This window comes from Pollicipes pollicipes, unplaced genomic scaffold (genome assembly GCF_011947565.3).
Source record: "Pollicipes pollicipes isolate AB1234 unplaced genomic scaffold, Ppol_2.1 Scaffold_2555;HRSCAF=2994_pilon_pilon_pilon, whole genome shotgun sequence".
Lineage (NCBI taxonomy): Eukaryota > Metazoa > Arthropoda > Thecostraca > Pollicipedomorpha > Pollicipedidae > Pollicipes > Pollicipes pollicipes.
Window position 1 is genome coordinate 33,990,565 of NW_023596136.1, and position 15,000 is coordinate 34,005,564.

The 15,000-nt window shown below is 49.7% G+C and overlaps 1 protein-coding gene across 1 annotated transcript in view; it reads right to left on the reverse strand.

The window, feature by feature from the left end:
* The window catches only part of LOC119100605 (cell adhesion molecule 2), a gene marked incomplete at its 3' end in the record, with an annotated part of 17,953 nt that continues 2,953 nt past the window's right edge, over positions 1-15,000 (reverse strand). Inside the window, 4 exon segments of the mRNA XM_037223687.1 lie at positions 1-54; positions 3,554-3,687; positions 9,399-9,534; positions 14,958-15,000. The exon segment at positions 14,958-15,000 is cut by the window's right edge and continues 187 nt beyond it. Of these exon segments, the coding sequence (XP_037079582.1) occupies positions 1-54; positions 3,554-3,687; positions 9,399-9,534; positions 14,958-15,000 (367 nt within the window).

Below are 15,000 nucleotides of genomic sequence, written 5' to 3' on the forward strand. Positions count from 1 at the left end.
GAGGCCGTCGGTGCCACGCACCGGCGCGTGCTCCACCAGCTGGGACGGCAGCGCCTGTCAAACACGACGGCAGTGACGTCAGGTGGCGATGTCACCTGGTGACGTCGGTTGGTGATGTCACCTGGTGACGTCAGGTGGCGATGTCACCTGGTGACGTCGGTTGGTGACGTCACGCGCGCTCGGACGGGGCGCAAGGTGGGAAGGGAGCTTTGAGCTGCTGCCTGAGAAACCGAGCAACCGTCGTCGCCAGCTGTTGTGTAGGAAGGTAAAGTTGTGAGGAAAGGCAAATCGCGGAGAAGCGAAGCAGAACAATGTGGCACAAAACAATGAAAACAATGACAACAGCAGAACAATGCGCTGCCACAGAGAACCCCGTCGGCGCGAGTTTAATGGTGACACTTCAGCTGTGTGTGGAAATCTTCCGGCTGACAGTGCGACATCAGTCAAGTCTTGAGTGAGTTCAGCGGTCAGTGTGACATGGTCTTAGCCAGGTCGCTTAAGTTGCTGGCGGTGCCGCGGTCACCGCTGACGCCGCTGGCGGTGCCGCGGTCACCGCTGACGCCGCTGGCGGTGCCGCGGTCACCTCTGACGCCACTGGCGGTGCCGCGGTCACCGCTAATGCCGCTGGCGGTGCCACGGTCACCGCTGACGCCACTGGCGGTGCCGCGGTCACCGCTGACGCCGCTGGTGGTGCCGCGGTCACCACCGCCGCCGACCCCACGTCCGGCCGCCTTTATGACGCCCTAAATCAAAACAGAAACGACTGCTATTTGAGCAAGTCGCCACGGAAGCAGTTGGCCTCAAGTGTCGTCGTCAAAGGCACGCCAAGTGCCCGGCGTGGCGCGGCCGAGTCAAGCGCGGCCAAAATGGCGCACCAGAGGCCTGCCGGTGCGCCGACACGCGCGCTCTTCCGTCTGGGAGAGTGCCGTAAAGGGGAGATCACTGCCGCGTTTGGTCCGACACACGTCCGCCCCGGTCGGCGCGACTCGCAGCGGAGACGCTTGGTCACTGCCGCTTCTGCTTAGTCGCTGTGCCGTGTGCGTTCGTGGGTTTGCGGTGGAAGCCTCGTGGGATCGTGGAAGGCTTAGACTGGAGGCCAGTTTTGCCAGCTGGGCGGTCCCATGGGGATCATTTGCCGTCGGGCGTCGGAACAGCTCGGTTATCGGGCGCCGTTGTAATGGAACGGTCTGCAAATGTGCCGCAGCCGAGAAAGGGAGGGGCCTCTCGTCTCTCCAGTAGGCCGGCTGCCAGGCCTCTCGCCTCTGCTGGAGGCCGTCGGCCGGGCCCTTCGCCTCTCTAACAGGCCGGCTGCCGGGCCTCTCGTCTGTCTCGGGGGCCGGTTGCCGGGCCTTTCGTCACTCCAGCAGGTCGGCTGCCGGGCCTCTCGTCTGTCTCGCGGACCGGCTACCGGATCACTCGCCTCTCCAGGAGGCCCGCTGCCGGACCTCTCGTCTGTCTCGGGGCCGGCTGCGATCAGTGCCAGGCGCGAGATGAGGCCGTTACAATTGTGCAGCATGATTATGTCGCTTCTCTGAACGAGCCAGATAAAGCCACCAGGAAACGCCAATTTATCAGGACCATCAATCACGGCTAGCAAGGTCCGGCTCATTTACGGGGCCGGTGAAACGCCACTATTCGTGCGCAATGTTTAATTACCATCACGGGCATTTCCCTTCCCAGAAATGTGATGTAGCACGATAACGTGGAATCTCTGGCAGAAAGGCTTTGGCGTAAGGATTGTGAAATATTTAGTTGTGTTACATGTAATACATGTAGGACGCCCACATAGCAATGGTTACTTTAGGTCGTCTCTAAAATGGTCTATGGGGTATCTGCAAGTTCTTTCGATGTTGATAACTGGCGTTCATTACGCCAATGGTTGTTGTCTACAAGCGCATTTGAATAAATCTAAGACATTTTCTACCAAAACACATATTTATAAGCGGCAGCATTTGCATGCCATTAGATGGTGATTACTTCTCTTATATCGATAATTGAACAGATTTATTTTGAACAGTGTTGTTTTCACTTGGAGCTTCAGTGTACTAGAAGAAGGCTTCTTTTCAGAACGTTAACTCGCAACGTGGGAAGTCCGGAGCTGCGGTGCGCAGTGCTTTCTTCGTTGTATCTAAGGTGTCAATTTCATTGGCGCACCGGCAAAAATAGATAATAATCTGCGGTGTATGTACCTTGCCGGACACATTTTTCTCCAGGTTTTGTTGTTGATCACCTACGCGGCGACCAAGCAAGTAACGGAGTGGCGAAAATTTATTATTTTTTCAAGGTAGTTTTAGGTAAAACAGATAATCCAAGCGCATCTGTTGTTCTAATAATACAAATATTTATTTTTACCAGGACTGGGATCTTCCAAAGGTTGCTGAATGGTGATGTGCTTCAGCACCGATTGAACGCATGCTCTTCCATCTTGAAGGAATAAAGATACTAGTTTCCGATTAATCCGTAACAGGAAAAAGTGACTTGCAAGCCGGCGCTTTTCCTTCCATAACAGACTCCATCATATTGTCATCTTACGTGACACAAGCTCGGCGTTTGGTTTCGAAACGCACGTAAAAACGGATGTGCCTCATACATTCTACACCTAGTCATGCCAACGAAAGAATATTGGAAAGATCATATTTTGTTCGGTTATCTCGGAAACGCTTGCGTCTCTCCAGGAAAGCTTGTTGTACAGAATGAATCCAGTTGAAGACGATCTCATATACCTGTACTTTCCTTGCTGTTGTGCGATCCCAGAGCTTCCATAGCCGTCACACAAACACCTGATGAGGTGGAACTTGTGCACAGGTCTGATTTTACTCAAGGTAAATTATGCGTGATGCGGAAAATAGTTTACTCAGTTATATCCGTAGAAACTTGATCCTGACAATAAAATGTCGGTTATATGCAGTACTCATGCCATTTTGCGCAACGGACAATTGCGAAGGCAATCTAGTTAATAAATTGCATTTTCCTGCGCGCAAACACATCTCACTGCACGATATTTCTTTTTTCTGACTTGTAAATTGCACTTTTTTAATACGCGAAATAAGTGTTGTATAGGTGTAACATTTGCAATCTGCTTTTTTGGGGACGCCGTTTTTTCTATGACCTATCTGGCTCAAGCAAGAAAGTCCCTGAGCTTCGTTTTTATGTTTTGGGCTCGGAGACACTTATCTGACAATAATCTACCCGCACTATACGAAGAGTTGCTGGTCAAAGGATGTTATCAAGGAAGCATCGTCTATGTTGGTAAACTCGAAACTTTGAAGCTCTGATCATGGTCACTAGTGTTCATCAGTGTAGGTTCGAAACGTCGAGCTTCATCAATATTTTAATTATGCATTTGTTACAATAACGTAAAATAAATACAAATGATCATTAATTACATTTCGTTATAATATGAACAACTTTAATGCTCTTGATGACTTCATTTAACTGGCACTTTCCGGTGCCTTGAACGCCATTTATTGCCAAAATAAGATCTCCCAGCTCACAACAGCACGTGTCTCCTTCGTGTACATGCGGCGGCTGCTGACGGCTACATGGTACGCACCTTCTCTTCGTTGATGTACCAGTTGAGGGCGGCCGCCGGCTTGGAGCCGGCCAGCGTGCAGTTGAGCCGCAGGCGCTCCCCCACCTGGTAGCTAGGGCGGATTCCGTGCAGCTGCGGCCCTAGCCGCGGCTGAACTGGGGCGGAGCACAGACGCGTCATGGTATGGCGATGGAACACGGAGCACCCGCACACTGGAGACGGTGACGCCCGAACATAGCACCGACCGCATGGTCACGGGCTGGGACGGAACACCTGTACACTGGAGACGTACACAGTGACGCCCGGGCAGAGCACCGACCGCATGGTCACGGACTGGGGACGGAACACCTGTACACTGGAGACGCACACAGTGACACCCGGACAGAGCACCGACAGCATGGTCACGGGCTGGGGACGGAACACCCGCACATTGGAGACGCACACGGTGACGCCCGGGCAGAGCACCGACAGCATGGTCACGGGCTGGACGGAACACCCTCACATTGGAGACGCACACAGTGACGCCCGGACTGAGCCCCAAACTTTGAACTTGTAACCCTGCGGAGCACGGTGCGGTATGTCAAGAAATGAAGCGCAAACAGGCTGAAACGCCGGAACTAACGGGCTGGACGTGGGATGTGTCGATGATTTTAAGGGGTGGAGGGCTTCATGGTCTGCAGCAAAGTGCGGAGTGTGTTGATAAAATCTGGCACGTTCATAGGGTTGAAGCGAAGTCGGGGAAATGAAGTCAGATCGTGGAGCACAACAACGGCCAGGGGTGGAAACTTGAGCGCATTGGCGCCAGTTCATCTTCAGCAGACGACATTCGATCGTTGGTGAGAGCAGAATAGCCCAGCGACTTCTTCGTGACGGTAGGGGAGATTAACGCAGGTGTTAAGGTATCACGAAATGAGTTCATGTAATCCAATAGATAGTAGTTTATGCGATATATTCCTTTGTTGAATATCAATCATTAAACGCACAATAAAAATATCGTGATCATCTGCGCATCATTAGTGAGGTGCATAAACGAGAGAGCAGGCTTCGTTTGAAATGTAGTAGATGGTCTTACACCAGAAACACGATTGTGTTATGTGCTTTCTAAAGCCGTGTGAAGTTGTCTACTCACCAACAGCCATTTACCCTCACACAAACCTCAGCTACTCACGTGGGGTCATCACTCATTGCGTCCGTGGTTAATGGATTCAACCCGAAAATCACTCACGCACCCGGACATCTTCCAAAGTAATTTACGGCGTCCGAAACCAATTACGGATAACAAGCCTCGACGAAAAACGGAACGGCGGACCGGCCGGCGGCCCGTGCGCTGGACAGGACAGCCAGCCGGCGGCAGGACGTATGGTGAACAGCTGACCACGGCCTGGACCGGGGACCACGGAGGACTGGGTAGAGGATAGTCCGAACAGACCTGAGCAACTGTGGGAGGGGGAGGCACTAGGAGCCACTCCTGCCATCACCTCAAACGGCCAGAACGCTGCTCGGCTCACAGCGGTATACGCTGCAGCCAGAACTCTGGCGTCCGCTCTGAATAAGCGCGGTTCCGGTCCGCTGTGGCTCAGAACGCGGGTCGTGCTCAGGAGCAGGTTGAAGCGCAGCCGGGAGAGGCACGCGTCCCGGGAGGGCCGGCGCCGTCCAGTCGGTCGCTTGGCCGGGGGCCCTTCAATTCCAGGCAGCGGCACACTGTGATGTGCGACTGAGAGCCGTCCGAGGTGGTCAGATTTCCAAGGGGACACATAAAGCGGATTAAGCCTTACGCCAGCACTCGGGCTGCGTTGTAACTTGTAAGCTGGCGTGCGGAGTGCTGTGGAGCACATCCCAGATGGCTGCTCGGGACAAACGGCTATGCCTTGACTAGCTCGTGCGGCTTCGCTGCAAGGCAAAACAGCAATGTACCCGCTGTAAGTGCGAGTCCGTAACAGCGTGTGGTTGTTACATTTTTCGTAGTGATTTTATTAGCTTTAATCAGCGAGTATACTTTTTAAGAGGCAGAACTTTTCATCCAAACTACTACTTCTGCTATGATAGAGATATAATGGATTTGACACATGAAATCTGTTTTCTTTTTTTTTCCTTCTAGACGGGAATACAATTTCCAGTACAAACAATTGTCCGCACAGCTGGAATATTGCCACCTCGGCTCCATGTCTTCACCAACAGCATTTGGGTTAAAACACTCAATGACAAAAGTATCACTAGTTATTGCCTAACGATTAGGGCAGAAGATATCACCGGTGACTCTGCGATACCAGTTGTTTCCGGGCTCCATCAGGTAGTATTCTCCTCTTCCTAAGTCTGTGCTAATGTCAATATCTTTCATAATGATGCAACAAGCGGTACCTATGATAAATCCTGATAAAATGGTTATGGCATGGTACAGAATCGCCACGTGGCGTCGATACGTATTAGGTGATTGTGGCAGACATTTTTTTGTGCATGTGGACAATCAAATGAATTAACGCAACTTATAGCAATCTTATAGAGTACCATGCAGCCCTCGGGTGTGTGCTCTGTCGTCGGCGTGACGTGGAAGTGTGCTACACTTCGCTGAGGATTGCCTCCAAAGGCTGAATAACAACTGGCCGCTATGGCGCGGCAGTTAATGATGTCGCACGGACCGAACTCGGGCCTGGGTGGCGCATATTGGATTTCAATACTGAAGCGACATGGCAGCTGTTATATAACTATTCTTAGGCTCGCAGTCTGTTTTGATGCAAAGCGGTGTGTTGCGGTAAATGGCGGTAAATTGTGCCGCCTTCTTATCACGTGCTCGGGAATGTGTTTGAACAGCACTCACACATGATTCAGGTATGGTATTGAACAGCATCAATGCATAATTCAGGCATGGTATCAAGCAGCATTAATGCATGATTCAGGTATGGTATTGCATAGCATTAATACACGATTCAGATAATGTATAATCACTGGCCACGTATCCATCTAGGGATATTTTCAAGTAAGCTCTCGCCCTCACTACCCGCTTTTTGTAACGCGGACGGATGAGGGGGCCGCCAAAACTCGATTGGCGTTCCCATGCTATTAAATATAGATCCTAACGGAAAACACCGTGCCGGGAAAAGGAGGAAGGTTTATTGAGACCCATTCGTGTTTCGGAGGTGTCTTCCCAATCGTTTGATTTGCATTTTGTCACGATATATTTTTGTTATTTTTGATTATTTACATATTTTATTGTGAAGATATTACCATCCTTACGTGTGATCTTTTCTTGTAACATTTATCATGACATGATTTTGTATAGTCAAGTTCACAAGGTTTCCAAATGTGGCCTCCATGTTTCAGGATCCTATTCTGTCAGTCAACCAACGAATGAATTTGTTCTCAGAGCCTTGAAGGTCAAAAGGAAATCCGATGTAATGCAACGCCTTTTTGTTCTGCGCACACTAGAACTTTATGTTCGGAGGATATAAAAGCGTCACATAACTATGGCAACATCTTTAGCCCATCGGTGCCTGTTACGTTACATGGAGCAGCATTATTGATTGATTTAACATCACGTTGACGAAATGGCGGAAAGATACTTCAAAGAATGGAGTGCAATCTTACCGATTATGCTTGAGCCAGTCACGACTAGCTACGTGCACACCCTTTCGAAATCATCAACACAAAAAGGTCAGTTTGGATGTAAACATTCCTGAAGCTCTCCTACATTTAGTGCACAATCCTTAGAAAAACACAAACAATTGAATAACGGGAGTGTATAATTGATAACGAATTGGCTGTGAGGTATGGGCACAGTCCCACATGCAGCGCGTGGATTGTGAATAACAACCCTGCCTATAAAGTCTGCTACTATTTTATCGTGGGGCACGGACATACCACATATTTTGTGATCCGAGGCCCGGGTCATGAGAGCTTTTCAGGCGGGTCTGAGATCATGACCTTATGGTGGTGGTGGCTGTATTAGGTGGCTGGTATTAGGTGGCTGACCAATGCACTTGGAGGTCATTGGCTGCATGTTTTGCCTTCAATCAACTTTACTCAGCGGACATTTGCACAGCTACTTCGAGACGGTTGGATAATCGTTGCACAAGCTGCCTTTATAAAGGCAAGATTTTAAAGGGAATGTTTCGAATATGAAGATACTGAAGAAAGCACTAGATAAGGTGAAACAAGCTCACTGATGACTGCCGTTATACTTTTAAGTAGAACAGACTGCTCTAGGCAGCACCATCTCTCTGTTTGGTCAATAAGCCACCCGACGCGCGTTTGTTTGATTATGTCGCCGTACCTTCCACGACATGGATTAAGAGCTAATTGACAACCGTTATGTATGGAAGTCATGCTCACAAACGCCATATATGGGCAACCCGACCATTATATGTTTTTTTTTTGGTCTTGGTTGCCGCATGCCTTGTGGGATGGCATTATTATGGCGCTTGAATACCAAGGTGACCTTGCAATCTTCTATCCGAAAAAGTATGCCATCTTCGTGGGCGCGAAGCACAGAGACTAGACGGGTTTAGGTCTTAGAAAGGCAGGGCTGTAAACTGCGCCGAATGATCCTCAAGATGGCTATTTCAGTTTAAAACCACATAGAAATGTGAAGCACTCCCTTTAAACCGAGCCGACGTGCCAGCCGTGGGGGCTACGGCAAAGCAACGTTAGTAGATACTGCTGAGTACGCATGAGGCCTCCACCCCATGGGTTTTGTGTTATAGGGTGTCGGGTGCGGAGGGGACAGAACCCAAGCCGTGGTGCTGCGGAGGGTGTGCAAACCGGGTGAGGTGGGATGATTAACCTGAATTGCCCGCAATGCACGAGAAGAATGAGGAAACCGCCAATTGTGACTTGCATTGGACACTGGTAAGGAGCAATCTACCCCATGAATGAGTATGATAAGAACAGCTGAGGGACCTCTCCTCATCGAAAGTGCAGAGCGATGCAGTAGAAACTATTTTATTCTGAAACCGCACATATTGTAAAATTCCAGCAAAGCAAAAAGTGTCAGGATACGAGGAGCGTGCCTTTATTAGCAATGTAGTGCCCTAAAAATGACGCCACGCATTGTGCAAGCCTGATAGCTGTGCTGATGTACAGTGAGGTACAGTTGTCTAATGTCTGTTGCCGAGTAAATTATTCCTGGAAACTGCCTAATCAGTATGCATCTGCAACTGCAGGTGGCCGCCAGATAACCTCAGGCCAGATATCAATTGAGAGAGCTGGATGCCTCTGATTTAGGAAGTAATATCAAATCCTCCCTACGGAGACACTTTCAATTTTGCCGTGTCCTCCGTGATCTATTTACGACGTCTGCCAGACAGACTGATACTAATGCCAGGTCGTAAAGATTTGAGCCAGAGCAGCAATGAATGCTGATGAGCTGGTATCATACTGAGGAGCCTTTGCAGAGTCCACTGTTTCTCTGGCAGCCGCGCGACCAGGGAAACGACACGAAAGAGCCGATGGCCGGCGACGGTTTAGAAAAGGCGGACGCTTAATTAAAAATCTTTGGCATAACGTGACCCAGGCAATTATCTTTTGAAGCCTTTAATTAAACGAGATTGAGGAGCTTGATCCTGTCTAGTTGGTCCCCTAACTTCTATCAATCGATAGCGCGACACACTTCCGCATGGATGCTTCTTGTGATAGCCAATGCGTCACAACAACAGATCCAGCTGTAGTCCAAAACGACGCCTGGTGTAATGCGTAGCGATGTTTCATAGTCCGGGTGAATAATGACAAACTACGCAGGAGCGAAAGCATGCGCAGACGACACTTACGATTTAGCACTCTTTGCGCTTTACTTGACAAAAACGGACGATGGAAAGTGCCATTCGACCACTGTAAGATGCATCGAAGATCGATATCCGCCCACTAGGCCACTTACCGACCACGATCATGTCTCCGTAGTCATAGTAGGTGTCGAATGAGGGCGCCTCCAGTGAGACTTCGCAGCGAAACTGGCCCGAGGTCGACAGATACACTGATCGAAGCCGCACGGTGCGTGCATCTGAGGCTGCCAGCTGGGGACGCAGGGGCGACATCAGCGCTGCATCAGGCCCAGCCTCGTAGCGCCTTTCAGTTAGGCGACGAGCTCTGTAGATTACAATACCGCTGGTATTGGTGATGACATGCAACGATAAACGATGGGACAAAAACAACGTGCGATTGTATATGCTACACACACACACACACACACGCATATATATATATATATATATATATATATATATATATATATATATATATATATATAATATATATCTCTCCTCTCTCTCTTTCTCCTTCTCTCTCTCTCTCCTCTCTCCTCTCCTCCTCTCTCTCTCCTCTCTCGTCTCTCTCTCTCTCTCTCTCTCTCTCTCTCTCTCTCTCTCTCCTCTCCTCTCTCTCTCTCTCTCTTCTCTCTCTCTCTCTCCCTCTCTCTCTCTCTCTCTGTGTGTATTTATATTTATTTATCCACTGCGTTCACAGTGCCGTGGTCCCTCGGTGAGCGCTGTCATGTGTGCGCCATAGTATCCGGCAGGGCCACTACGTGGACCGCCTAATGAAAGCCGACGCTCACACCCACCCACCGGCGCGGTCCTCGCTCCCCAACAAATCCAGCTCTGATTGCAGCCATTCTCCGGGGACTGGCCAATATGCCCTGGAATGCAATTCCGCAAGGAGATATTCACGCAACAGTAGGTGTTTACTCCAATATCCACTTATCAGCGGGAACTGCATCTAATCAAATGATGGTGTGCTAATATATTGGAGGTCTAGCTGCTGAGTCATGGCAAAGTCAGAAAAGCTTACCAATCAGTGCCCGCTAATTGGCGGTAATACGTTCATCACACTCGCGTATTCTTTCATGAACCAACATGCTTCTTTGGCACCAGCTGGTTGCATCTATCCCCACAGGCCACGACACATTGCATTGCCCCGCCTGGGACGTTACGCCACGCGGGCGCGCAGGGGATTAAGGGTATCTCCATGTTGTCTCAGATTATTATAGCGAGCCGGAAAAGCTCAAATATCAAGCAATAGCCTGGTTCGTCTTATGACAACGCCTCAGTATGCTGATTTTGTCGCAGAGGAAGACTTTTGGGGCCCGCAGATCACATGCTTAAAGTGACACCAAGCAAGCAAGCGAATTTTTGGTTTTGTTTTAAAACCATGCCATTTTTTAAATGTGAACTGTTAAGATCAAACCATGGTCATGACAGACCCCACCGGGCGTTGTTTTTCTGTTTTTTTCAGTTAACACGATATAGTGAAATTATTGGCATAGAAGTATGTTTGTTATACCTATTTAGATAACACCAATGAAAGTAGCAGCTTAGTTTGGTTAAGCACAGGTCAGTTGACCCCACATGACCTCTGATGGTGACTTTGATAAACTTGTATAATAATGAGCCTTGAGTAGCAGGTGATCGCCCTGGGCGATTAAGCACATAAATATAGTTTTAAAAAAAGAAACTATCAGTTCGTATATGTAGGGGAAAAGATTGCCTTGGAGGCATTCACTTATGACTTTGTAGCTCAGTGACCTGAGTTAATATGGAACAATTTTTATCCTCCAAAATATTTAATGGAAGCCAATCCAAAAATCCTGATATATCCTGTGACTCCTCCCTAATGCTTCCTGTTACGTTTGATCGACCCGAGGTGGTGGCCGCTTAACTAGCAAGAGATGCTCTTCCACACAGACTACAGCGGATTTAAGCCGCGACCAGGAGCCCTTGAAACAAGCCCTGACCCATTCTTGGCCAGCACACTCGCAACCAACGCTGTGGACGGGCATGTCACGTTTCAGCCGCCATGTGCTTTCTTAGCTATTTTGCTTTTAACAACGCACTTCATTGGATTCATCATAGCTTGCCCTAATGGGTCAAAAAATGCGGCTAGAAAAAATAAAAGCATGAGAAGTTGCTGCAGACAACTATGTAGTGGCTGCCTGCGATGGGTCCCATTAATTAAGCAAGAGATAATCAGTCGTGGTGACCATGCATGCTTCCGCACATAACATCACAACATCATACATTATATATGAGGGCACCGATGGTGCAGTGGTTTGGGCCTCGACTCATCGCGGTGCCCGCCCTTCCTGCTAGGGCGAGAGGCAAGCGACGCTGTGTAGCATCAGCAGCTGAGTGCGTCGCAAAGCCCAATGACAGCGACAATTTACATGATACTCATACCAAACTGAAATCACAGACTTGCACAGCCGTGCCATTAAAATTATATTGTTTTGGCCATTAATGCATTTATGGTCTTGAATGCTGTAACAGGAAGAGGGGCTGCAGCCCAAGTTAATAAGGCAACTACGTTCCGAACCTGCTCCTCGAATTTCATAGTCGGTAACAAAATGTCATCCTTCAGCAGGTTGTTGAAAGACATCCATAACCTTTTTCGAACGTGCAAGACCAGACAGGGCTATACCCTTGGCGACTTCAATATGAAATAGTCATGCATCAAGTCATTAAATAGGCCCGAAGAGGTGCACAGCGGAGGGTTCCGCTCGGTAAATGTCTGCCAACAAATGTGCGCGACGTTTAAAATGTGCATAACAGATGGCGTTCGTATCGCGCGCCTGAATAGGTACGCTGTTCCGCAGGGGCTATGCGGGCGAATCCGTCGATGCCTTGACTGTGACCGCCTGGATTGCTGCGGAGGCCGTCTGGTGTGAAGTGAAGGCTTTGCGGATACAACTTTCTGGGCCAGAGAACCACCCAAGCCTCCCGAAATTATGGGCTAAATCTTATGCATATTATCCATGACAATCCGAATACTTTTCGCAAAGTTGTAGCTCTGTAGCACTATCAGCCAGCAACCATGTTTTGTGGCCTAGCAATAATAGCAATAATAATAGTAAGCGGCAGTAAATAGTATCCTAAGCAACGTAGTCCTGAAAAACTTGCACTGCTTTGATATAAGAAAGACGCATAATGCTCAAAATCCTAATTATCAACATCTACGTCAAATGTATTTAAGATACATCGCCAGTTGTTTATGCAATTTTCTTTTGAAGTCGTATGTGCCAACAAAGTGCAGCAGCCGCATAAAATTAACAGTTCCTCACCATTCAGGTTTCAAAGCAGTTAGCCACGTGACCATTGTATCATCGAATCGCATCCATTAAAACCATTGTATCACCATGCATCGAACGCTCTAACATCAAGTAAGAGCGATTTGTGCGTGGCGCGAAAACTATCTGGCAGGGCATGTTATATCCTGTGCTGTTCTCGACACTATGAGTTTGAAACTCTTATGCTGACAGTTCTGAACGTGCAATAGACCGGGAGATATCGGTTAAGCGGCGATGTTAAACAAACGTTGGTCTTATCGTTTAAAAAGACGCGCTGGCCAAACAGCAGTGTTCCGGCGATCGGGTACTAGGGCGTCCGGCATCGAGTACCTCGTACTGAGGTTGATTGGGCTTATCATCTGCTAAGGACATGCAATCGAGCCCTCATTACCAATGCGGGCATGTGCAAATAGAGACCCAAACAGAAGAGGAAAGGGAAAATGTTAAGAGTAAATTTTGATCAAGCCCCATTGTCTCTTACATTTCGACTTTGATACTCATTGAAAGAAATACAACGGCTATTCAAATAGCATACTCAGTGTATACTGATATACATGCCGATGCTGAAAACGTAATCATATTTTATATGCACGAGAAAAAAAATACAGCAAAATACACCGTAAAATCGCATCGCTTGATCCATCCTTCGAATCCAGACATCTGTTTTCCTTCCGAATCCACGCGTCAGCATTTTATTGTCCTCACCGAGTCATTGGGCTGGTGTTTATGTGCCGCACCCTGCAGCGAGGAGAGTCCCCGGGTTTCGAACCTTCGCCGGGCGGGCAGCTCTCACCGTCCGGTGAGCACCGGGGAGCCCAGATCGAGGCGGGGTGGGGTCGGCACACATGTCGAATGGTGCGACCACAAGCAGCCGCGCGCGTCATGTCCCGTGTACGCCCCGGCTGATCTACCCATGGGCGGCTGCCGTTTTTGCGGTTGTCTGGTGCCTGGTTGTCCTCACACCTTTGCTCGGCTGAGAGACTGCCGTAAGGTCTCCCCACATGGTTGGGAGCCGACACCCCTGCGCTCTGGCACGCGACGGCTGCGGAATCTCGGCCCTGGCTCGGGCGCCCGTGATGCGGCCCTCCGAGAGATGACAGCTCCGATCAGCCCATTCCCGCGGCTGGAGTCGATGGCTGGCCCGTCTGACAGGTGACAGCCGACCAAGATCAGGCGCCCGGTCGGAGTCATCGATCGTCCCCCGTCAGCGGTCCGAGCCGCCAAACGAGCCGCCACGCCGATCTGAACGTGTCTATCCGGGGTGAAGGACGGCGCCGTGGCAGGAGGGCATGATGCACGAGCTAGACGGGACGTCTGGGACGCGAACGGTCGGCAGGTCATCGTGCGGCGGGGAGGCGGATGACGCGAGACGGCCTGTCACGACGTCCAAAGAGGGTTTCATATGCAGTCGTCCCCGGAGCGAGTGCACTGTGCTCAGAACTGGGGAAGGTACCGGGTGTAGATACTGCGCGCAGATGGGATGATTATCCAGGGTAACCACAGCGCGACAATTTTAAGCAGAAGCTCCATCATCTTCAACTGCGTCTTAGATGACGAGCGGACACGCGCGGCTCAATCCGGGGCTGGACGGAATCTCCGCACGCGCCACTTCCATCCAGGATATCGCTCCTCAGTTGGGTCACGTAGGTCGCTCGAAACCCACCGCACCCGCGTGCCCCGCCGTGGCCGCCGGATGGTTCGGGTGATGGCACGGATAACAAGATATCGGAGCCGGACAAAACACGGCGTCGTAATGAAGCAAACTGCACAAACGCGGGCTCGAGAACGGTGGCCGGTGCTACAGCGTTGGCGGAAAAACAGGCGCAATAGGGATTAGCGTGACTATCTGGGGCCCAATATCACACAGACCTATTTCCGAACGTAGAGACAAATAGCGTACGGTTAGATTGTGGCAGCTAGAGGCGCTAGGGGTTGGCAATCGATTGTACGCTAGGTGGGGTCAGGAAAAATACAGATTGCTACGGTTGAAGGTTGTCCAGTAGCCTAACACAATATTTCTGAAGTTTCTCAATTTACTGACTTTCTTTGCGGCTGACCTGTTCCTTTAAGTAGGCCCCTTTCCCTAAACTGGCCCTTGTCCAAACACCGTAACAAGCAGCACGAGATCAAATCATCAAATAATTTAACTGCGTAGGCTACAAGGCGATTGGCTTCAAATAGACTGGTCCCTGACGATGTCCGTCAACCGTGGTGACGGCAGCGTGACGATCGGCAGTTGGTTTCAAATAGACTGGTCCCTGACGATGTCCGTTAACCGTGGTGACGAGAGCGCAACGATCAGCAGTCACTGATCTTACGGGATATCAAAGACTCGGTCCACCAAACCCAGATGTCATCTTCAACACTCCCTGCACTCACGTCCACGTCTATTCCGGGCACGACGAACGCCTGCTTCTTCTTG